This window comes from Xiphias gladius, unplaced genomic scaffold (genome assembly GCF_016859285.1).
Source record: "Xiphias gladius isolate SHS-SW01 ecotype Sanya breed wild unplaced genomic scaffold, ASM1685928v1 HiC_scaffold_99, whole genome shotgun sequence".
Taxonomy (NCBI): Eukaryota; Metazoa; Chordata; class Actinopteri; order Istiophoriformes; family Xiphiidae; genus Xiphias; species Xiphias gladius.
The window spans coordinates 903-25,000 of NW_024402728.1; the positions used below are offsets into that span (position 1 = coordinate 903).

Consider the following 24,098-nt stretch of genomic DNA (forward strand, 5'->3'; position numbering starts at 1 on the left):
TTCACTAGATTTACAGTATTTCTTCTGTGGGATTTTACAGTGTTGTTACGACGTAAAAAAAAAAAAAAGCAGCATTACGGTCACAAATTTATGCAAAAAAACCTCCATAATGTCAGATGTGGTAATTGTCTGTAATGAGCAGAGAGCGGACATGAAGAACACATGTGTCGCATGTAGTTTGCATGTATGTAATCATTACAGTGTCGTTTTAAAACGACCCCGCGTCTTTTCGCTGCCCCCCTCGCTCATATGCCGCGTCTGTCCGGTATCTGAAGGGCCGATCGCCTGACTCTGGCGTTTTGTATTTCACCCGAGAGCAGCCGCATAACCGGAGCCAGATGTGCAGGTGCAGTGACATGCCTGTAGGTTAATCCTCCTCGACTGCAGCTGTGGCCTTGGGATTTTATTACAACCGTTTTTAGGAGTGTCTTGGTGTCATCTCCCTCCCATATTATTCCTCTTGTGTCTGCCCCTGTCTGTGCATTGTGGGTTTTTTTTTTTTTCTAGAATGTTCTACTCAAAAACAATTAATAAGAAAGCAAACAAACTCAGACCAACGATCATCTGTCAGAGGAACCCGCCATCCGAAGCGCGGTTCCGCCATCTACCGGGCAGCGGACCGTGTTACAGCGTGCGGCCGGCAGGGGGCAGCGGGCAGCGCTCCGGACTTCGACCCACTCGAACCCGAGCGCAGAGGAAGAACTGTAGCGCGGGTTGTTTGACTGTTTGCTAACTGCTACAGGACTTTTAGCGGATCTGCTACTGCTGACCTGCGCGGTCTCTCAGGTGAGTTATTTTCCCGTCATTTATCATACACAACTTTAAAATTTCACGCTAACGTCAGGTAAATGTTATTACAAACTAGTTTATTGAAACTCGGCAGATGTAACAGTTAAAGTTACTTCGTATTCCAGCCCTGACACTCGCGCACTTTCCGTTTGTATGGAGGGGACATTCAACCGAATTAAGTTAAAATCTGTCTTTTTTTCTGCTTTCGGTTTTACGTTAACTTCAGTAAGACAGAAGACTAGTGAAACATATTTTACGAATGAATGGGATGCTGTGTTGTATTCGGCGTATTATTCAATATGTCGAGCTGTTAATTCTTCTCCACAATTTTCCGTAATTGTTGTAAAATTAAATCCGTGCAGCGCGTCAAATCTATGACAACCCGAGGGTTAGATTATTATTATTAGCACAGAGTCTGCCTGCAGAGTCACTCGCACCGTACATTTAGACTTTTAGACACATTCAACCTCAGCTATAGTTAAACTATCTCGTAAAGTCTTGCACAACATTAACACGAGAAGTATGTCATGTTAGGTTTCCCGAAGATGACATTAGTTAACTTAAATGGTCAGATTTTTAAATGGAGTTTGGTTAAACGTTCTTTCGTCGTAATTAAAGTCAATGTTGATATTCTGTGTTTGTTTCAGTTCTTGTTTTTATTGCCAGAGATGTGTAAATTGTAACCTATATGTTATCACCGAGGTCATAGCCAGTGATGGTGAACACCACCTTTAACTCTGAGCCCAGTAATAAACAGAGAACTGGATTTACACATTTCTGTCGAGAAAAACTAAATCTGAACATTATAAACTTTGTAAAGACAGATGTTACGGCAGAGCTGCTGTATTGAAATGCAGTAGATTGTACAGATGTAACTTATACACTGGCCACTAATTGACAGGGGCCATTCTGCATAACTTCACTTTTACTTTTCATAGTTTAAGTAAACTTTGCTGATAATACTTGTGTACTTTTCCCCTGTACTTCAACTTGTAGTAAAGTATTTTACATTGTTGTATTGTTACCTGACTAGAAGTAAAGAGCTCATGGAGTCTACAGAGAGCAGATTCGCTCACCTGCTGCAGCCGATTCGAGAACTCACCAAGAACTGGGAGATTGACGTGGCTTCAGATTTAAACGACTATTTAGAAGAGGTAACCTGCTGCTTTCTCTCAACCACCGACATTTACAAAAGACTGACCACTAACAGGCGTTTTTTCAACTTATAGTTTACTTTGTTTTAATATCCCACAGGGGTTTGCAGAAATGAACTTCATAAGTGTTGGGATAAAACAAAAACAAAGAAAGAAAAGGTCAAAAGAAAAATGATATATGAGATAACTAATAAGGATCCATTGCCCATTTGAAAAATATAAGATTGGTATTCAGAATGGAGTTATTAATAGTAAATCAATAGAAAAATGACTAGAGCCGAAACAATTAGTCGATTACTCAAATAGCTGATAAACAGAAACATCGTGGCAACACGTGATCATTTGTTAATGGTTTAAATAATTTTTCTAAGAAAAATTGCCAAAAATATCCTGGTTTTAATTTGATTTGATGGTTTTCCTATTTTTTTATCACAGTAAACTGAATATCTTTGTTTTTTTTAACTGTTGACTGAACAAGACAAGATATTTGAAGACGTCACCTTAGATTCTGAGATATTTTGATATTTGGTATTCATCATTATTTTCTGACATTTTTTTTAGAGCAAATATAATCAGAATGATCTGAAAAAAGAGCCACAGAATAATCAATAAAGAAAATATGTTAGTTGCAAAAATGTACTTTCCCACCATGGCCGTGGAATAACCCGACACATGTCTCTGACTTTTATGTCGGTCGTTACGTTTTTCTAGTTGGATGAGATGTGCATCACGTTTGACGGAGGAAAAACGAGACTGAACTTTGCAGAAGCAGCGCTGCTGATCCAGGGCTCAGCCTGCATCTACAGCAAGAAGGTACAAATACGGGAAAATAAAACATCAGTCTAAAGTGTCAGTGGTCTCATCTGATTAATACAAAGCTCATATTCTATCTCACTGTCTGACTGTTTCAGGTGGAGCTGCTGCACAGTCTCGTTTACCAGACTCTGGAGTACATCAACGACAGAAACAAGAAGTAAGGGTCTGTTCTCATGAAAAAAATCTGGGCTGCTTCACAGTGAAATAACAAGGATTTCGTCTTATTTCATGCTTGACAGAAATGTTGCGATCATGTAGTTCTTCTTACGCGTTTTTTCCCCCGACAGGCGTAACAAACAGGCGGCAGAGTCACAGGAGGACGATACAGACGCAGCGGCGAGCGGCCACGATGCCGATGACGTGGCTGAGGTAAGACACAGAAACTCAGCTGAACGAGTCTGACAAGGAGACCAAGATAAAGTTTGATCAAAGTTCATTTAACCTGAAGCTAATTTCCGTGGCCCACAGGGTTGATACACATAGTATAAACATAGTATTCACAGACACACTATGAAAAACTTACTATATAAAGAACAACAGAATAAAACAAAATGAAAAAGAAATGAAGGTAAAGATAAAAGTGCAAGGTACTGGTTACTACCATTTCTTTTGTTAAATTAAAATCAAAGCGGTGCGCCTGCGTTAGAGCTGCAGCAATTAGTCAATTACTCGATTGACAGACAATTCATTTTCAATTATTTGGATAACTGATTAACAGTTTTAGTCACTTTTCAAGCAAAAGGAGGCGAACGTTTGACGTTTCCAGCTTCTCAGACGAGAGGATTGACAACGTTTTCTCATCTTACATTAGACTGACAATGGACGTAGCCATTAGCTGTGCCCGCATTCTACGTTACTGAGATCCAGATGTTGTACATTAAAAGCACAGAAGTATATTTACCATGTTAAGAAAAAATTCACCTTGTAAAGGAAGTTGTGAACTATGGGACAGTGTTTATTGTTTATCTCCACCTGCCATCAGTAGTAATCTGTGATCTATATCACGATAACAACAAGTAGCTTAATGCACCGAGCCAAAAAAGGGTCCAACACTAATCCCCATAAAATGGTGAATTGTTGTTTTTGAACCTCCGTTTTTGTTTGGATTAAATAAACCAGATCCAACACGTTAATCAGTCAGCATTAGAGGATTTGGGAGGAGGATGTGTCTTGTTTTCTGAAATAGAGCACAGGGGTCAGTTCACTTCTTTAGAAGAAACTTTGAAAAAAAAACAATATTTACAATATTAAAGCTGCGACTAACAATAGTTTTTATCCATGAACCTGCTGATTATTTTCTAAAGGAATAAAAACTTTCTTGTGTCGTGGGTGTTGGGGCAGATCCTGTATCTTTTATCAATTATCGACCACATCCGGATGTCATGTGAAGCAGCACATTCACACCTCTGCTCTAGCAGCTGCCAAAAGGCATTGTGGGTAATGTAGGAACTCGCTGACAGCATCAGAGATGGAGTCTAACAGTTTTCTCTTTCTCTGTTTTAGTTCACTCCTTTGGACATCGACATCTCGGAGAACTCACAGAAAGCTGACTCCAACACGGTCAGTTCACCACCCTCCACAATGAATACAGACAGTTGATCTGTAGTTATCTCTACACTGTGATCTGTAACTGTGATTTCTCTACGCTCAGACTGTGAATGTGGCCCCGCTTCCTCCTGAGTCTCTGATTCCTCCTGAAACCCACGAGAAGCACAAACTCCCCCTCATCAGGTCAGACTCTACAAACATTGTCATCCTTTAAAAATAAGAGGACACTGTCAGAAGCTCTGCTGGCGTTTTCACTCATTCTTCAAGCGCATTGTTTCACCTCAGGCCTGTTCTGTTTTATGAACCTAACAACAGTAAATACAGGGATTGACGAATAAATGATAAAAGGGTGATGGATCCACAGCAGGTTAGAGCTGCATTAAGACTCAACAGAAACCTTATTTTCTTAAACCAAAAAAATATGTGTAATAAGTGGGAGCCATTTTTTTTTAGGTGTTTTTGTCTATAATTTCATTGAACAATATCCAATTACAATAAGAGCCTTTTACACAAAGAGTGTATAGATTCTTGCAGAGCTGCAACGATTAGTCCGATAATCGATTAATTGACCTGCAACTATTTTGATAATCAAATAAATGTTTTTGGAATTTCTCAAGCAAAATGTGCTTGAACTTATAACAGGCATTTTTTATACAAATGATCAATGGAGAAACTACTCAGCAGATGAATTGACTGTGAAAATAGTTGTAAATTGCAGCCCTGCATCTTGGATTAAAATCAGAACTTTTGATTGTGATTGCGTGTCGGGTTCTGAGTGCTGCAGAAATGTGGGTGACCTAGACTCAGTACTGTTCCCGAACAAATCCTGCGTCACACAGCTGGAGGACAGAAGCTGCTGCCGACGTGCTTTCGCTGCGCAGCCTGCGTTAAGGCGTATTCAGATTACAGCAGGAAAAAAAGGAGGGTCTTGAGCTGTTTGTTCCGCGTCGGCCGGTGCGGTATTTACCGCTTCAGACCACCCGGTGGCGCTGTACTGAATCATTAGCTGAGACTCAGACAGTGTTTTTGTAACAAACCTGGAGGCTGCATCTGCACGTGATATTTCACCAGGTGAGTATCTTTCTGTCTGGTCTGATCTGAGGGCAGTTTGTAATTGTACAGGTTCGGGAACTCACCAGGTCCCACAACAGTGACCGGCTGCGCTCGCAGAGGTCAGAGCTGCTCGGGTCAAGGTTCAACAAACTTGACCTCTGCCTCTCTGCTCAGGGCGCCGCCGACATCGACACAGAGCCACATACACAACAATGGAGCGAACGAAAGCTGTTTTTACACGATAACGTGAACGCACCATTAGTTCATACGTTCTTCAACACTGACACGCGGTGTCTACCCTCCACATCAGGTAGCATCAAAATCTATTTTTTTCTGTGTGTGTGTGTACATCAGTCTGAAAGGTGAAGTCCTGTGCAGTCAGAAGGACTTCAGGATGAACCTGTTCATCCCACGAGACGAGGATCTGATCCGCCTCACACACAGATCAGGGACCAGGTTTCTTCTGGACAATGATCAACACCCTGCAGACTCTCTGCATCAGCAGCAGCAGGAAGGTATTTTTTGGACGTTTGACCACCAGAAATAAATTCCTTATCCTCTTGACTGAGAACGTTCATGAGGCATCTCCTGATCAAGCTTTTTGGTCCCAAGTCCAAGTTTTTTCTCTCCGTCCAGGTGCAATGGCTCCGATCACAGGTGATGGTGGAGATGATGCTGCAGACAACTTCCTCCCTTTAGACGACAACAACATGGAGCTGAACCAGGAACCGGAGGAATATGTCGACAGACACCAGGTCTCAGTACTGGTTCTAACTGGTTCTGATTCCAGTTAACAATTATCTTAACTGTGTCTGTGTGAGAACACAGATCCCCTCAAATAGATTTTCTCACCCAAAAGTGAGACTTTTAGATTTGTGTTTTTATTTCTTCTTGCCAAGCTGCTGCACTAAAACATGGCTGAAAGTTTAGTCTGCTAAAATGGTGCATTCATGTCCAGTTATATTTAGAGGAAAAACGACTTTTATAACCAGAGTTTGGATTATGGACGCAGGACTGTTTTCAGCTCAGAAGTGCTAAATGTTGGAGGTTTAACCAACACTAATAAATTCTTTATCTGTATAAAAATGCATTCATAGATTCAGAGCTTACATTAGATCTATTGAATCTACTTAGTTCCTTTACTTTGTGTTTGAAATTTGTCTTCATTGTGGTAGAATCACTTTTTTCTTTTTTTGACTTTAAATGTGTCTCAGGCTTCAAGTGACGGAAGGATGATTCGAGAGAGACGAGAGGTCCAGGCTGACAAACAGAAGAAAAGGGAGGCGACGCCACCTGCTGTACGCTAACTCATCCGAGAAATTACAATTTAATAATAACCCTTTATTCTCATAAAAACTTCTTTATAAAAACTACTTTGAGAACGGCTGAGTGGGGAGATCATGTTGGTTTAACTTCCACAGTTTGTTTATTTTTCTGTTTCAGGTGAATTTGTGGATATTTCATGACCAATATGCTGTTCTCGGGGAGGATAAACCGTTTAAATCAGGTAAACATCAGGACTCTCAGGTGCTTTATAGAGTGAAGTGTCGCTCTCAGCGCTGACAGAGTTTTTGTTTCATCTTTAGGAAAATGTCACAAGGTTCCCGACGGCCTAGAAGACGGAGGAAAGAGGAAAAGAAAACAACCTTCTTCACTTCAGGACTTCAGGAGCTGGCTCAGAGGAGCCTGTAAGAACAGACTGAGTTTAATGTGTTTTGTCTGTGCTGGAGGGTTTAACTGCTGTGGTTTGATGATGGTTCTTCATTTTGTGTTGCAGTTGATCCTCCTGAGCACAAGCTAAAAAATGGACCCACGTTTACAGGTTTGTTCCACATGTTTTCTCTCGATACTACAACTACTTATACTCAACATAATTCAGGTCTTTAAACCACTACTACCGACTGCTGGTCAAACAGGGTTAAGACCAGAATCTTGCTTTTGTTTTACCATAGTAGAATAGAAATGTATAATGTTTTTGTAAAGTTACGCAGAGGTTATTTATTTGATCAACACTGTTTATTGATGTGGAAAAACAACTGAAGCTTCCCTTTTTTGCAGACTTGAACTACATTTATTTGAGCACAATGAAAGACAAACTGAAGACTCGAAAGAGGATCTACAGAAAAGCGGTAAGAGTGTGAGTTACTAATGATCGACGAATGATTTTTAGACATTTAACGAGTTTGTCCTCATTCACTGAGGACCAGGCGAAGATTTTACGGTGCTAAAATGGAGGGAAAATGGAACCACTGAAAATGATGTGTGTGTGTGGTCTCATGTGGTGTGTATTTTAAGGAGTGTATTCATTCTTCCAACGTTCCAAACGTGTCTTCACTTTCTATCGTGCTCCATTACTTTCCAGACACGCACCACATGTGTCCAACAGCACTTTACGCAGAGAAGGGCTGCAACTAACCATTATTTTCATTAGTTCATAACTGTTTTCTCAATTAATTGATTAATATTTTTGTCTATAAAATAATATAAAATAGTATAGAAGAAAAAATGCCCATTATAATTTCCCAAAGCTCTAGGTGGCATCTTCCGATGTCAACAGTCCAAATCCCAAATAAGAAATGATCAAATCCTCACATCTGAGTAGCTGGAAACTGGAATATTTGGCACTTTTGCCTAAAAGAGACTGAAATGATTATTTATCAAAATAGTTGCAGATTATTTTCTGTCAGTTAATTAATGGACTGATCGTTGAGCTCAGATGCAAAGCAGATAAAATCGCGGCTCGTTTTTTATCTGTAGCCGTAGTGAATAACCCGCTAAATCGACAAGATGCGTTGTGTGATGTCACTCAGGGAGTGGTGGTTTCTGACGAGGACCTGAGGAGGACCTTCCTGCAGCCGGAGGAGGCGGGGCCGCAGCAGCCGGGGGAGGAGCCCGTGGACGGATTCAGATACCCCGACCTGCTGGGTAAAATACCTCCACTCATACACTCAGGCTGCACCTCCATTGTTAAACACTCTGTAATCTGTAAAACAATCTTTCCAAAGGTGAAGATGACGACAACTCGGACAACGATGAAGAGTTTCCCGACGACATCCCAGCGGAGTTCGATGGAGGACCGGACTTCATATCACCAGGTAAAAACCCCTGAGACTCTGACGAGACGGGACAGGTTTGTTGAGCCATCATACAAAGCTACACTCAGGTTATTTTATAGATTTTGGATTTAGTTTCTGGGAGTTTCAGTATCACGAAATTTAAAGTCAAATTTCTCAATTTTAAATCCTCCTGTGGATCTTTAGACCTTAGAGTCAAAATATTTTAATCTATCATCACTTCCTGTGTCACGGGATTAAAAATGACACTGTTAGCTTGTGGTGATAACTCGTGTATTTTGTTTTTGTTTTTTTTTGTCTGCAGAGGCTGCGAGAGATGAGCTGAGTTATGAAGATCTGGTGAAGCTGCGTGTGGTATGTGATCAATACACACAACATCACTATTCACTGATGAAACTGACACAAAACTAAAGTTTGTTGCCTGGATGAAGAGATTATCGAGTAAATAATTGTAAGTTTCACCTGATTAAAAGGCAACATTTACCAAAACAGGAGAACTGAGCAACATTTAAAAACCTCGTTGCATACAGTTATATCACAGCAAAAAAATGTGCTGTGATATAACGAAGTTACCATCCCAGTATTTGCAAATACGGAGCTTTATTTATTTTGTATTCAAATTAAACGAGGTAATGCCTTCACCTTCATCTTCGACAGAAATTAATTCCACATTTGGCTGTTTTTTATGTAGGACACATGATGGTGGACGGTGTGCAGAAATAATCTTTAAAAAACAGGTTGCAAAGTAAATGAGATAATTTTTAATGTGACATTAATATGTACGTATAATGTGTGTGTATGTGTATGAAGTGAATAACTGATAAAACTGCAGATTAGAACCTTTCCTGTGTCTCTGATGTGGCCGGTTCAGGAGCAGCTGGTGGGGAACTGTCAAGGTTACACTCAGGAAACGGCCCTGTCCCGAAGAGTTAAAGACTGGGAGGACAAGGTCCGCCCTGAACTGGTTCTGCAGGTAAAACACACTGGCGCCCAGTTCAGACTGTCCTCCGCACGTTTCTGTTGAATGTCAGCCGTGAACATGGTTTCACACCCTGACGTCCCGTTTGTGGCGTCTTTCAGGAGGAGCGCCCGGCGTTTGACATCCACGATTACGGAGACAGGATCGTCGACGCGTTGAACGGCGTCGGTCACCGCAGATCTTTCTCGGCCATCGTTGGCGGTCTGGACAACTTTGAGGCCTGCAAATATCTGCTGGCTTCGCTGCAGCTGGTAAATGCTACACACACTGTTCGATCTGAAACATGCGTGACTCCGTTCACAGAAACACGTGAAACTCGTGTATCACCCCGGAAACAACAGTGAGAATATTTGACTTTAACTTGGTGAGAAACTCGAATCCTTCTCTCCAGTTTAGGAGCTGTCTGCAGCTTTGATAGATGTTGGGATTTATAGATTTGTGACTGGATCCATTTTCTGTACCTGTTTTTCTCTCAGGCTAATGACTACACGGTGGAGATTGACAGTGCTGAAGGTCTGGAGGAGAGTCTGGACTCGATGGGACTGACTCTGCTCAGCACTCACAGAGCGACAGACAGATTCAAAACTCTGAGGTCTTCAACCTGAGAGCAGCGTGAGTTCACACAGATGATCAGAAACACGAGCTCTTTACACTGAGGTTCGTACCTGTGGCGGTTTATTCTCGGCTGCCAGGGACATTTTTACTCCTTCATATCGACGTAATTAATGCAGTACAATCCTCCGCACACGCTTTAAGGACGTTTCTTGACTGTTGTTGTCTGTACCTCTTATTTTTAACCGTTTCTTTTGATTCAACCAAACCTACAATTGGATCATGACCTGTGTTAAATCTCTCTGATGAACTGGACTCTGTAAATGTCCCTCATCTTGGGGACTATGCTCAAGTGTTTTGTCCCCCGAACAGTGCTTTTAAAAGATGAATATTTGTTATAATAAAAAAAATGTGCAAAAAGTTGAATGTGTTGGCTCCAACCAAAGTAAAAATGGCTGACGGTCAGCTTGGTTCCACTAAACATTTGTCAGGAGGTTTCAGGATTTTGTCTTCATCCCTCCGTCTACTTTAATGTGTGTTTCGTTTGATTGTAAGATTTTCAGGTTTTCTCTCTTTAAAGGGAAGAACTTAGACCATTTGTCAACTCCTCATATGTTTACTGCTGTCTATTACCTTCTCTCTTAAAGAAAGAAAGAAAAGAGTGCAGATTTGTTGTCCCAGACTGTTGTCATGTTGACGTGGGGCTGCACAAACTACACAAAACAAGTTATTGCCCTTGGAGAAAATGCAAGACGTCCCTGGAGCAGATCACGTCTGTTCCAGGTGCAGATGTGATGCATTTTGCATCAAATAAAAGAGCAGAGAATACTATTGATTGATCTGCTTATTAATTTTCTTGATTTTATCGATTAGTCAGAAAATTGTGAAACGTCCCACTTTTCCGAAGCTCAAGCTGACGTCTTCTGATGTCTGGTTTTGTCTGATGAACGACCCGAAACCCAAAGATGCTCGGTTTATCATCGCAGACGACTACGGAAACCAGACAATTCTCGCATTTGAGAAGCAGAGAATTTTGACATTTATCTTTAAAAAATGACTCAAAACGATTAATTGAATTTTTAAATGGTTGCGGATCACTTTTCTGTCGATGGACTAATAGTTGCAGCTCTACGCTGGACTTAATGGGAGCTCGGAGGCTGCAGGGTTGATATTCCGAGGGTGTGTCAATCCGGCGATGGCCTCTCCATCCGACAGGCAGAAGTCTTGTGGGCTGCGCTGCTGTGTTCTGTTAATCTGTGCACAAAAAAATGTATTTGAGAGCAAGAACTAGAGCTGCCTTACAAAAGAGAACTCAAACTTCAGAGATTTCAAGTTTTAATAGAGGAGTGGTGGTGTGTCTGGTTTATACAAGAAAGGTGTGATTTGATTTCAGGCTCACATGAACCACAGGCTTTGTTTCCCGCACAAACTAAAAAGTCTGGGCGAAGGTTCAAGAGCCGCCGCGGCTGAAATGTTTCCGGGGTTCAGGTCCAGGACTCTGAACTGAAGCGCTAATGTTTTACTCAGGTTCCTCCGAGTCTGACGTAGTTCTTGATGTGGTTCCTGACGCTCTCTGTGATCTGCTCCTGGTCCTTCGTCCTGTTGTAGTAGTCCAGAAACAGCCCGTCGGGATTGATCAGGTAGATCATGATGGTGTGATCCACGATGTAGTCTCCGTCCTCGTCTTTGGGTCCGGGCTGGCGTACACTCTGTATTCTTGCCCCGCGTGTTTCACCTCCTCCGATGTACCCGTCATTCCGATGAGACGGGGGTGGAAGTCTTTGACGTATTGGGCCACTGCCGGCACGTCGTCCCTCTCCGGGTCCACGGTGATAAAGAGGGGCTGGACGGGCGGCAGCGAGGCGTCCCGGTCCAGGGCCGACACCACGCCGCTCATCTTGTCCAGCTCTTCGGGGCAGATGTCCGGGCAGTGCGTGAAGCCAAAGTACAGCAGCACCCAGCTGCCCAGGAAGTCTCGCTTGGTCCTGCGCCGGCCCCTGTGGTCCAGGAGGCTGAAGGTCCCCCGACCCAGAGCCACCTGCTGCAGCTGCTCGATGCGCTGCCGCCGCAACTTCTGCTGCTTCTCCGAGTACACGAAGCCCCACATGGCCAGCACGCCGCCGCCGAACAGCAGAGTCACCAACAGACGGGTCCTCAGCTTCAGCTTGGCCGTAGAAGCAGACGAGTTCTGACCCCGAGACAGGAAACGCAGCTGAGTCTGCGGAGGGGGACGAGGAGGGCGGCCGTACAGTCTGATGCGGTGACTCTCTGAGGTCGGCGACGGCCAGGACGCAGACGTCTTCTGGACGCGAGGAAGACTTCTCAGGAGTCTTCCTCCTCCACGAGGTCCTCCCACAATGCACCACAGCCCGAGCATCTTTGACTCGGGACGTCGTCCTGCAACACACACACCAAGAAATGTTCAGATCCTTTACCAAAGTAAAAGTACAACACGGGACAAATACGTAGTGTCAAAGTAAAAGTACTCATGATGCAGAGTAGACCCTGTCAGTTCCACGGTTATAGAATATTGATTTGATATTACTGACGCATTAGTGTGAGCTGGTCAAGGTAGAGCGAACTATAACTATTGATTATACTTTTAATCAATCAATCATATTTTACATTTATTCAGTTTAATGCGATGTGAGACGCCACACATCGGAGAAGCTGCATCCAGAGAATACTGAGCGTTTTTGCTCCAAACGACTTAAAGAATCAGTCGATTATCAAAATGTTTGCAGAATAATGTCCTGGCAGTCGACTGATCGATCGACTGTTCGTTGCAGCTGTGACCCAGCAGCTAAATGCCTGACTCTAATCGGTCGTGATCATTTATGGACAGCGTTCACCGCCAGAGACGGCCTCTGTCCAGAGACGGCAGCGTCTCTCTCCGCATGTCCGGGGTCTACCAGCGACCTCCACGTTTCCTAACCACATCCCCGACATCTGGCGCTGACCGTGCGCACACGAAGCCGCGTGGAGTTCAAAGAGACTAGTTAAATACACAGAAGACCGTCCTTCAAAGTGCTGCTCCATTCAGACCCAAGCCCCGTTTGACTACCTGTGGACAGGTGTCCACGATCCGCACCGACTAAAACGCTCACCGGCATAAAGCGAAGGCAACTACGTTACGTTACTGACGGACAATTACACGGAAAACGAACGTTACTCACCAGAGCCCAGTATGAAGCTTGGCCTTATTAATGAGAACAATGCAGCATGAAGACAACGTGCTCTAAATCACACACACACACACACACACACACACACACGACTGATGTAACAATCAAAGGAGTCTGTGGTTTGTAATGATTAGTTCTTAAATGAGAAAACCGCGAGCGACGGAAGCCAGGAGGTGTCCTCGCCTGAAAACAAAAGGAGAGTGACGAAAAAAATTCTGGATAGAATTTACGGCAACAATAATAACAACGAAATATTTCATTTAATCAAAATCGTAGAGAGTCTCGATATTTTTAAAATGACACGTTATCAGGTCGTTTTATAATATTTTCTTCTTATTATTCAATTGGGACTGAGACGGTCTGTAAACGTCTTTACAGAAGTCTGTGTTTTTATTTTTAATAAAGCGATAACCGGTGTTTTTGTCTGTCCAAACCCGCCTGACGCGGAAACTGCAGCGACGCTCACCTGTCCTCAGGTGCGTCAGTATCTTCCCGCCATTCGCCGGATAAACTCAGTTTATTTACATCGTGGTACCGGAATAAACGTTTCACCGCGCCAGCGAAACACGGTCCGGTACCGGGGCAGATAACTGCAGCTCCGCCCGGTTCACACGGAGCTAACGGCGCGCACACACACACACACACACACACACAGACCTCTGTCGTTTACCCGGTAACCGAAGGCGAACCGGTCCCGCTTCAGCCGCTGAGGATCGTTACACGGACCCCTCCGGTGACCACGACCTCCGTTAGTTCAGAGATCCGATGGCTGAGCGACCTCCGGGATCCGGGATCACACACGTAACCGTCAAACTGCCGGTTGTGAAACGCATGAAACGTATTTACATAAAAACGGGTTTCGGTTTTCCCGTCAGCTGATTCGACAAAGACCGGACCCGTTCCTGGACCGTCGTGCGGACGGAGGGAGAATAAATTACCTGGCTGCGCGTCGCCTGAACAGGAAGAAACGCGGGGAAATCCTCGTAACCGCACCTGTGGAGAGTTCCCGGGTTGGGGGTTCAAGATCCGCAGATCCGCAGATTCGTGCAAATCCCGAGCTGTGAGGCTGAAACCCGCCGCCAGGTGGCGACCTCTCGCCGCCTCCACACGAACCGTTAACAAACGGGGGCCGGTGGGCCAAGCCTCGGTCCCCAAACAGTGTCTGTGTTTAATCACAACGAGAACTGATCTTCAGTTTAAAACATTATAAAAAAGATTTACCACAAAAATGTCTCCAATCTGCTTTTTATGAAAATCGAGATCAATGAGCTGTAGTCGTTTGAACGGTGGAAGAAGATGATGCGTCCGGTTCATCGCAGAGCAGAGAGACGTGCTGTGTTTCACACAGACTATTTAACTGGACGCAATTATTGTCCTGTCACACTATTATAAAAGCCGTGGGCCTGATAAAAGCTTCATTTGAAGGTGAATAACAATCTGTTCATTCAGACCTCGACCCACCGAGGCACCAACACCAAAGATACGTCCGGTTCCAGTCTCCAGTAACGTCCTCAAACACAAACGCTGCTGGATTTTCAGGTTTTCATAGGAGAGTGTTTTTAGTTCTCAAAGGTCCGAATGAGTATCACTGACCATGTGAATGTACAGGTGCGTTCCCTGTTACCTGTCACTGTTACCTGTCACTGTTACCTGTCCCTGTCACCTGTTACCTGTCCCTGTCACCTGTCCCCGTGGTGACAGTGGTAATGTCTCTGTTCTCCTCTGTGCTTCTGTATTTTGTGTCGCTGTGAAACACATCGGTAATTAATCTGTCCTCAGTCTCTCAGGACGTTCTGTACATCCTCCCTCCCCCCCTCCCTCCCTCTTTAGTTCAGTTCAGCTTCTGTCATCCTCTCTCCCTCTCTTCTTCCCCCTCTCCCCCCATCTCTCTAGTTCAGTTCATCCTCTCTCTCTCTCTCTCTCTCCCTCTCTCCCTCCCTCTTTAGTTCAGTTCAGCTTCTGTCATCCTCTCTCTCTCTCCCTCTCTTCTTCCCTCTCTTTCTCTCTCCCTCTCTCCCTCTCTCTCTAGTTCAGTTCAGCCTCTCTCTCTCTCTCTCTCTTCCCCCCCTCTCCCCCTCTCTCCCTCTCTCTCTAGTGCAGTTCAGCCTCTCTCTCCCTCTCTCTCCCTCCCTCTCTTCCCCCCTCTCTCCCTCTCTCTCTAGTTCAGTTCAGCCTCTCTCTCTCTCTCTCTCTCTCCCCCTCTCTCCCTCTCTCCCTCTCTCTCTCTAGTTCAGTTCAGCCTCTCTCCCTCTCTCTCCCTCTCTCCTCTCTCCCTCTCTCTAGTTCAGTTCAGCCTCTCTCTCTCTCTAGTGCAGTTCAGCCTCTCTCCCTCTCTCCCTCTCTCTCTCTAGTGCAGTTCAGCCTCTCTCCCTCTCTCCCTCTCTCCCTCTAGTGCAGTTCAGCCTCTCTCGTCCTCTCTCTCCCTCTCTCTCTAGTTCAGTTCAGCCTCTCTCTCCCTCTCTCTCTCTAGTGCAGTTCAGCCTCTCTCCCTCTCTCCCTCTCTCCCTCTCTCCCTCTAGTTCAGTTCAGCCTCTCTCGTCCTCTCTCTCCCTCTCTCTCTAGTTCAGTTCAGCCTCTCTCCCTCTCTCCCTCTCTCCCTCTCTCCCTCTAGTTCAGTTCAGCCTCTCTCGTCCTCCCTCTGCCGCCCTCTGATCAGTTTCCCGCTCCTCTGCTGGATCTCTACATAGTTTATTAATGAGCTCTGTAGAAACCAGGTCATATCACACTGTCACAATGCAGAACACTTACTGCAACATCATGTTATACACATTATAACATACTGTAGTTTCATATAGTGTAGAATCTTATAGTTTTGTATTGTATCATTTCATATAGTTTTGTATCTTATATCGTACAGTTTCACAATGTAGGGTATCTAATCATAGTTTACGTTATCACATCTCATCGGATAGTAAAGCTTCAAATAGTGTTGTATTATATAATGTAGTACAGTTTTGTGCAGTGTTGTATGATACAGTATCGTATTGTATCGTATGCTATTGAATAGTATCATATCTTTATGTATAGTTTCACGTCGTATTGTTTTTTCGTATTGTACCTTTTATTGTATCTTTTTCATCGTACGTTATAGTATTGTATCGGATAGTGTAGTGTATTAAAGTATAGTACAGTTTCCAGTTGTATCTTATTGTATTTTATTGTGTTGTATCTTGTCAGATCCTATCTCGCTGTATCTTAATCGCATGGTATCGGACACGTTTTTATCGTGTTGTATATAATCGTGTCTGGTCGTAACTGGTCGTAACACCGTGTCGTCATGTCTTATAACAGGATATTATCATATCTTATCGTGACGTATCTGTATCTTATGTCTAGTTCCGTATTTTATCATATGTTATCATATCTCCCCTTGTCATATTTATTTGTATATCAACATGTTGTGTGTAACTGTAACTTGTCGTATATCATCGTATCTTCTAATGGATCTTATATCCCACCATATTGTATCATATGTTGTGTGATTGTATGGTATATTATTATAAGATACTAATTTAACATATCATAACTCATCTCGTTGTTCAGCTGTGATTACACACTTAAAAATAATATTTTAAGGCCTTTAAATAACTTTTAATGCCTTAAACGTAGAAACAGGCATGAAGCATTTTTCATCACTGATATCCTTGTATGTCCCACTCGTTAGATCTGTTGATCTGCGTCACCTGGAGGAACCGTCGTCGTCGTCGCCGTCGTCGCCATCGTCGTCGCCATCATCAGTCTGAGACCTGCAGCATCTGCTCGCACTCTTCTCCTTATGTAATTCCTGAGGAAGAAAGTGAAGCTAAGTGTTTCTCTGAGTTTCTGCTGGCCTGTTTGAAGCCCTTATATAACTGACTCTGCAGTGCTGCACACAAATACACAAAACGGCTCTGCTCTTAGTTTCTTCCAGGGTTAGACCTGCACGTCCATTTCACCGTGAAATCAGGACACATTTATTCATGGTTTTATCTATAAAACGTCAGGAAACAGTAGGAAGTCTTCATCTCTGTGTCCCAGAGTCTTCAAATGTTCTGTTTTGTCCGAAACCCAAAGATTTTCAGTTCGCTGTGATAGAGAAGTTTGAGAAGCTGGAACCAGCAGATGTTTACCATTTATCCTCGAAAATGTACAATTAATCGATCATCAATATAGTTGCCCATGAATTGACCAGTTCCATTGACTAGTCACTTACGCTCTGAGAAATATTCCGACCAAAATCTACCCAAGGTGTCATTATGCAGAAAAAGGCTGAGACCAAAACCAGAGCTAAAAGAGAGGGAATACTGGACTTAGATTCATCAGGTGGACTCAGACCTGACTCCAGATCAAGGATCATGTGACTCTGTAACTACTGGATGTGGAGAAGGTGATGGTGGCCTGTCATCACACAGCTTTACGGAGAGGTCTGGGAAAATGACGTATTTAGTTGGATTTTGAAGTGAAAGGGGATGAAGTGGGGTTGAGAGATATAAAAACAGATTATAGCATGAAAATGTTCAGAGATTATTTGTATCGAGATCAGATGATGGTGATCAGACGGAGAATTTAAAATTACAAAGCTAAAACTAAAACGTTTGCCTGTACGACATTAAATCAGACGTGTGTTTCGGTGTGTTGAGTCAGACTGAGGAAGAATTTCAAATGTTGTTCAACTTTTATTTAATTTAGGAAAATGTGAACGGATCAAACACTAAAACAGTTGAACGATATGAACAATATGAAACATTAAAACGATGAATGAACGAATTAATCTCTCTGAACCACTCTCGCGGCTTCAGGTGCAGAACATCATCTCATCTGTTCGCACAGTTGAAGTCGGACCGGCTTATTTTCTGTCACCCAGTCAGGATTTGTGTTGCCTAGCAACCACTCAGAAGTGGGAGGGGTGTGTGGCGTTTGCTGCATTTCCATTTTTATCAGCGGGATGTTTGTGAACCACCAGGCCCTGCAGTGCGTTCGTGTTACCTGCAGCACGACACCCGAAGCGAGACCCGAAGCGAGACCTGCCCGGTCACAGAGCAAAGGATCCGAGTCAGTGGTTACATCTCAGTCTGAACACAGCAGGAAATACACAGAGTACAGCATGTCTTCATCAGTTACATGAAATCAAACTTTTACAATTTAATTAAAACAATTTATTAAAGATAGTCTCTGTGCATCCAGGTCAAATCGAATTTAGCTTTATTCGAAAAAAAAGGAGGAAGTTCATCAGTCAGGGCTGAAAAACAAGAGAAAAAATCCACCTTCAACAGCTCCACGTCTGATTTACATGAACTATGAGCCTGTTTCCACCGTATGTTTTAAACAGCATACTGAATGAAAATGAATGAATTAATGACAACGAAACAAAAACCTTTCTCTCATGTTTCCCTCACTTTTCTTCCTTTTTTCCACACACCTATAAAATATAATAAGATAAAAACGTAAAATGAAAAGCTAAATAAACAGCAGAACCTACACTTCAGCCCTCGTAAGGTTAAATTACATTTGGACCTGAACGGGACCCAGTGGTTCACGAGGAGATTCCCAGCAGCACCAGGGACGGAGCGTTTCCACAGCTCTTCATGCGATGGGTCCCAGGCAGAGGACCGAGAGTCTGATGGGGACATGTTGTTCATCGTGGAGCTCGGTGCAGACACAGAGCAGACATACCGCCGTCTGAAGGGTCATCAGCAGCAACAACCTGGACCCAAACAAGGTCCTGTGGATTTTCTCCTCCTGTTGCAAACTCGACATGATATAAACCCACAGTCCGCCACCACGAGTCCCAGACGCCGATGACTCCCTGTTGTTTCAGTAGTGACTTAGTCCGTCCAGCTCGGCGTCCTGAATGTTGCTGACTAGTTTCAAGGGAAACAAGGAAGCAGCGGTTCTCGATTGCGCGCCGGGTAGTCCATCGTGCTCGCCCTGACAACGTCCGGGAGATCCTGGCGGCTGCAGCTGAGTTGAAGACACTGGTCCGCGAGAGGCCGCCGCGTCTGAACGCGCCGCCAACCAAATGAGAACGGATAAAAGCTTTATCCTGTGAAATAACGTCCACATGGGACAATTCTACACGTCGTGGTTTACGTCCAGCTCCAACGACCTGAGGCAAAACCAAAATAAATGTCATGTGGACAGGGGGACAGGGAGGTCCAGGACGGTTCACGTCCCGTCACGGACCTGCCAATTGTTATTAACCTTTACTATAAGTTGAGCACAGTTTATTTGCCATATCCCCAACGTTTCTCTGACCCCAACCATACGGCAGCTGCTATTGGCAGATATGGTAGGTAGACTTTTCATTACACGTAATCTGGGTTTTGTGGTTTTTCACGTTGTCCGGTTCCACTGTGAGGACCTGATGCTCTTCTCTGTCACATGTGATGGTAAACTGAATATTTTTGGTCATCTGAAGACATCACTTTGGCCGTTTTCTTTTTTGCTTGTTTGTTTTTGCCATTTTCTGACAGATTGTAGACCAGACAATCAATTCCTAAGGAAATAATTTAAGTAATTCATGACAATTGTTGTTGGTTGCGGCCCTGACTACCATTTATACTCTCTGCAGTAATAAAACACCTGTGCTTGTGCCAGGAAACGGTTAATAAATCACGTCACAGAGCTTCATTGGGTATTCATGTCTTGGCCTTTGTCTGCCCGTAGCATGTGGTGACGTCGCCCTGCATCACACTGATGCTGGGGGGGGGATATAGGACAACAGGAGGAGGAGGGGGTCTGCAGTTACCACCGTGAAATCACACCGAGAGGAAACTGAGCTGCAGCAGAACCAGAAAACTGAACCATCTGCATCTCGGCATCAGGTATTTGTTCATCCCGAGTGTGTCTGTAGCATGATGTGTGTTAATGTCTGCGGCAGAGCGGGAGGCAGAGAGGACGTGTGAGCAGAGGCACAAAGGAAGGTCATTCGGGGGGAACAGAGATGCTGGAGCCGCCAGAGACGGAGCTGGTCTCTACACACCGATATTAGCGGCTGATTTTAGCTTAAAGGGACAGTTCAACATTTTTGGAAACGTACCCGCCAGCTTGTCAGCCGCGACAGCATGTGGCTCAGGGAAGGGAAATATTGCTGGGTCCGCCGCCTTGATCCAGACCTAAATATCTCTACACTGACACAGAGTTTGGTTCCACGCGACGAAGCCTACTGAGTTTGCGTCTGGCGCCCCCATGAGGTCGGCATTTATGATTCGCACTGAAAGATCTCAACAGATACTGGATGCACTGTCATTGGCTCTGCAGGTATCTGGTCATAGACCAAAGTGTTGGACGGATTAAGTCTTTGACCTGATGATGGCGCTAGAGGGAAAGTCAGAGGATCAACACAGTCACTACAGTTCATCCTCGGGGGGACCGTGAAGGTCCGTCCCATCCAGATTTCTGTTCACCCACATCCTCACTTCCTCGGTCCCCTGGTGTTCTCAGGAAATATCCAGGAACTGTTATTCCCCATCCAGCCACCAGGTGTTCCTCCATTTACGGTCACCTGACCTTCCCAGGCCACTCACACACACCTGTTCCCAGATTTCTCATCAGCCTGTTTCACCAGCTCTTGGACAGATTGTCAAGTTCTGCATGTCACTGTGGACTTGTGTCTCGCCTCCTGCTTTGGCTTGTCTGGTTTTCTTCCTGGACTCGGTTCCCGAACCTGTGCCTGGTCCTCTGTAAGTCTGAGTCATCTTGGGTTATTAAAGCCACGTCACTGCACCCGCCTGTCCTCATGTCTGCCTCTGCTGGTGTTTTGTACATCTAAGAATATGAGTTTAAACATTTTTTTCTACAAATTCTTCACATTAAACGTTAAAAGTCTTTACAGATGCAAACTTTTACTAGAAGCTCGGATTCTGTGAGTTATGCAACTTCAGCCCTGTTTTTTTTTTTTTTTTTTGCCTATATTTGTTCAAATCTGGGAAAATTAAACTGCTGAATCAGCTGTGATCAGCTCCTGTTTGTAGTGTAGCCGTGGATGTACAGACAACTGTCACTGGGTCACTGTGATACTGAAGGAAACTTAAAACATGACGATTCTGAATGAAGTTCTGCAGCCTCTTTTTTTCTCTGGTTTCTGAGGGGATTTCTGGAGCTCTATTCTGGCGGGACATCAGAGGTCAAGATGTCCTCAGGAAGTGGACGTCAAACTGAATCGCATCAACGCGTGTTTTATGTCTGTGAGCTCAGTCAGGACTGATTTTTGACAGAAATTGCAGCAGTGTGTCTAAGTGTTTTACAGTATCCTGCCTTCGTGTCCCCAATGAGCTGTGTCTCACAGCAGCCCAACCACCAATAACTCACTTCCCGTTGTTTTTAGATCACCTGTGTACACCTGTCCCCCTCACCTCACCTCTCTCCCTCTGCTCCTCCCTCACAGTCTGAACCTCTGAATCCGACCGAAACTGCCCAAATGGCACAAAACGAAACTAAAAATTAATAAAAACTGTCCTAGTCGGTTTTCACCTGACACAGTTAAAGAAAAACTGAGCAAATTGGCGACACTGTTTTTTTTCCACACCTCAAAGATATTCAGTTTATTATCATAGAGGACTAAGAGAACCAGCAAAATTAAGATTTGAGAACCCGAGCCCGGTGAATATTTGGCACCTTGGTTTAGATAAAGGGCTTGAAAACCGACCTCTGGTGTGCGCGTGGCCGGCGTACACATCTACTGTGGGGAGTGAATGAACAGCCCGTCGTTCCTGGAGCATTAAACATGTCAGTGTTCAGCTGGGATCTGATTGTCACAGTCGCGGTTGTAAGACTCCAGTCCTGATGTTTTGGCTCCGGGCTCTGGGTCTGCGGGACCCAAACATTTAACTCAGATATCGCCAGCATTATCGACCTGAGTGATCCCGTATCGGTGGCGGTGTGTTGCTGTCGCAGTTCTCTCTCTCACAGCTCTCCCCCCTCCTCCCTCCTCCCTCTCCTCCCCTCCCCTCAGCCTTCAGTCATCTCTCAGCTCCAGGAGGATGAAGGGGCTGCAGCGGCTCGCCCTGCCCGGAGCGTGAGGCGGCCTCCCGGGCTCCATCTGCCTCGTCCCCACTCCCTCCACCTGCCTCCTCACCCCTCCGAGTGGAGCTCTGATCCTCCCTCACCCCCTCTGTGTCTCTGCAGCAGCAGCTGAAAACATGGACGGACTCCGGCTGCCGCCCGTCATAGAGGAGGTCCTCGATCCGTCTGGTCAGTGTCTGTCTGTGTTTACGTGCGCGAGGTCAATCAGTCTGAATCTTTGGTGGTTTTGTTGAGTCTTGTAAGGTCTGAAAAACAAACTGCTGTTTCACTCTGATCACCTGAAAACAGCTGCTGCTGCAGGTTGTGTCAACAAACGGCTCGTGGGACATGAATGAAACGACGTAAATGGTAAAGAAATGATCTGAACTGTAACATCTCACGTAACAAATGCATCATAGTCATGATGTGTCAAGTCGCACTCCACCACTCTGCAGCCGAGCCTCTGCTCTGATGTTGGTTTTTCCACCTTCCCCGGTGTCGCGCTCCAGTTAATTAAAGTCAGCACTTCCTGTTTCAGCCCTCCGGGGCATTGAGGCGATGGGGCTGGATGCAGAGAGGTAGCAGTGGTCACACCCTGTCCTCGGGAAAACCGATTCAGTGAAGGAAAACTAGAGGAGAGTCTCTGCACACTGAACTAAAGCTCCTGTAACTTTATTGGTCTTCAAAACATTTCGACCGGGGCCTGAAATGATCAGGTTACCGACAGTTTTTCACTATTACTTGTGGTTTCATAGACTAACAACGAGTTAGCTAACAACATTATTGTGCAAGTCAGAAATCGGTTTGAAAGAAGTTTAATAGAATCACATCCCAGAATAAAGTTCAAAATATGCAATCAAAGTAAGGCCACAGAGGAATTTCAAAATAAAAGATCCTGACAGGGTGTTGTTCAGTAAAATATAAACTAAACTTTGCTGAAGCACAGAGGATCTGAAATGAACCTGAACTGTAGCCCTGTATTTTTTTTCCCCACATAATCCACAGTAATCTCACTCTGGTTTGGTCAAGGAGAAGAATTAAAGTGAGTTTGACTGAACATGTGTGAGTCAAATAAAATCTCTTGAAGTGAAGTGAAACATCAGCTGATTTAATCTGAATCACAAACGTGTCCGAGGCCGAGCTGCAGATTCTAGTGCAGGAGGAGGATCAACGGGACGTCTCGTTTAGGCTCCACAATACGAGTGTGTGTTATTTATGTCAGCGCGTTTCCTCAGGCCTCTATTAACCCACTCCATTTATTTGTCTGTTTGTCTGACGGAACGAGGCTCCAGTTACAACCCAACCCCAATAAAACAGTTTCTTACAGATCTGCAAATGTGAAATGAGAGAAAAGCTTTATTCTGGAGGGACATCAGAGGTCACGATCTCCTCAGGAAGTGGACGTAGCGCTGAGTCATACTCAGGTTGGATGACGTCTTTATTAGACATCATGACTCAGATTTTTGATCGGTCGTAGCATTCGGGCGATGAGGGTTTTGAAGATGACGACCTGGGCTGATAAACTGGTTCCAGACCGATGCAGAGTGAAGTGATCAGCAGTTTGTTCCAGTGCATGACGTTAAATCAGGACAAATGTTTGCAGATGTGTTGCACTGATTTTTTTTATTTTTTAATTTAATTTAATTTAATTATTTGGCTGATCTGTGTGTTAAATCACTGACCCTTGTTCCAACATGAGGACTCAACATGTGATTTAGTGGTTTGGACTTGACTTGAGTTCCTAATAATCAATATGGTCATTGACCTATTTTCTCTCATGTTGGTGGAAAGTGGAGGTGATGATGAAGAGGGTCTATTTATAGACTCAGCAGGAGGGATGATGGGAGGTTTCATCAGTCTGTTCACGCTGACCTCGGACACGACGTGTCTGGGTGATGAAACCTTCACCTGTAACAGGTAATAATGGCATAACATTTAAAACCACGGCGTGTTTGTGCGAGAAGGT

General features: G+C 44.3%; 2 protein-coding genes across 3 annotated transcripts; one reads left to right on the top strand and one right to left on the bottom strand.

The window, feature by feature from the left end:
* The first annotated feature begins 654 nt into the window (after positions 1–654).
* LOC120788013 (condensin-2 complex subunit H2-like) lies at positions 655–10,558 on the top strand. Of its 2 annotated transcripts, none has more exons than XM_040123448.1 (20): positions 655–786; positions 1,823–1,943; positions 2,655–2,756; positions 2,855–2,916; positions 3,047–3,128; positions 4,263–4,319; positions 4,411–4,490; positions 5,715–5,875; positions 5,997–6,115; positions 6,575–6,658; positions 6,804–6,867; positions 6,947–7,048; positions 7,138–7,182; positions 7,419–7,489; positions 8,171–8,285; positions 8,366–8,455; positions 8,739–8,788; positions 9,306–9,407; positions 9,515–9,664; positions 9,890–10,558. In XM_040123448.1, the coding sequence occupies exons 2-20, from the start codon at positions 1,836–1,838 to the stop codon at positions 10,016–10,018; spliced, it is 1,773 nt and encodes a 590-aa protein (XP_039979382.1). In that variant the 5' UTR covers positions 655–786; positions 1,823–1,835; the 3' UTR covers positions 10,019–10,558. The 2 variants fall into 2 exon arrangements, with proteins under 2 accessions (XP_039979382.1, XP_039979383.1); XM_040123449.1 differs by having other exon boundaries at positions 1,826–1,943.
* A 725-nt stretch (positions 10,559–11,283) lies between these two features.
* LOC120788014 (protein SCO2 homolog, mitochondrial) lies at positions 11,284–13,137 on the bottom strand. Its single transcript, XM_040123450.1, is given in 3 exon segments — positions 11,284–11,664; positions 11,667–12,362; positions 13,030–13,137. Coding segments are annotated over 3 exon segments (921 nt in total). The 5' UTR covers positions 13,079–13,137; the 3' UTR covers positions 11,284–11,488.
* Between the last annotated feature and the right edge of the window lie 10,961 nt (positions 13,138–24,098).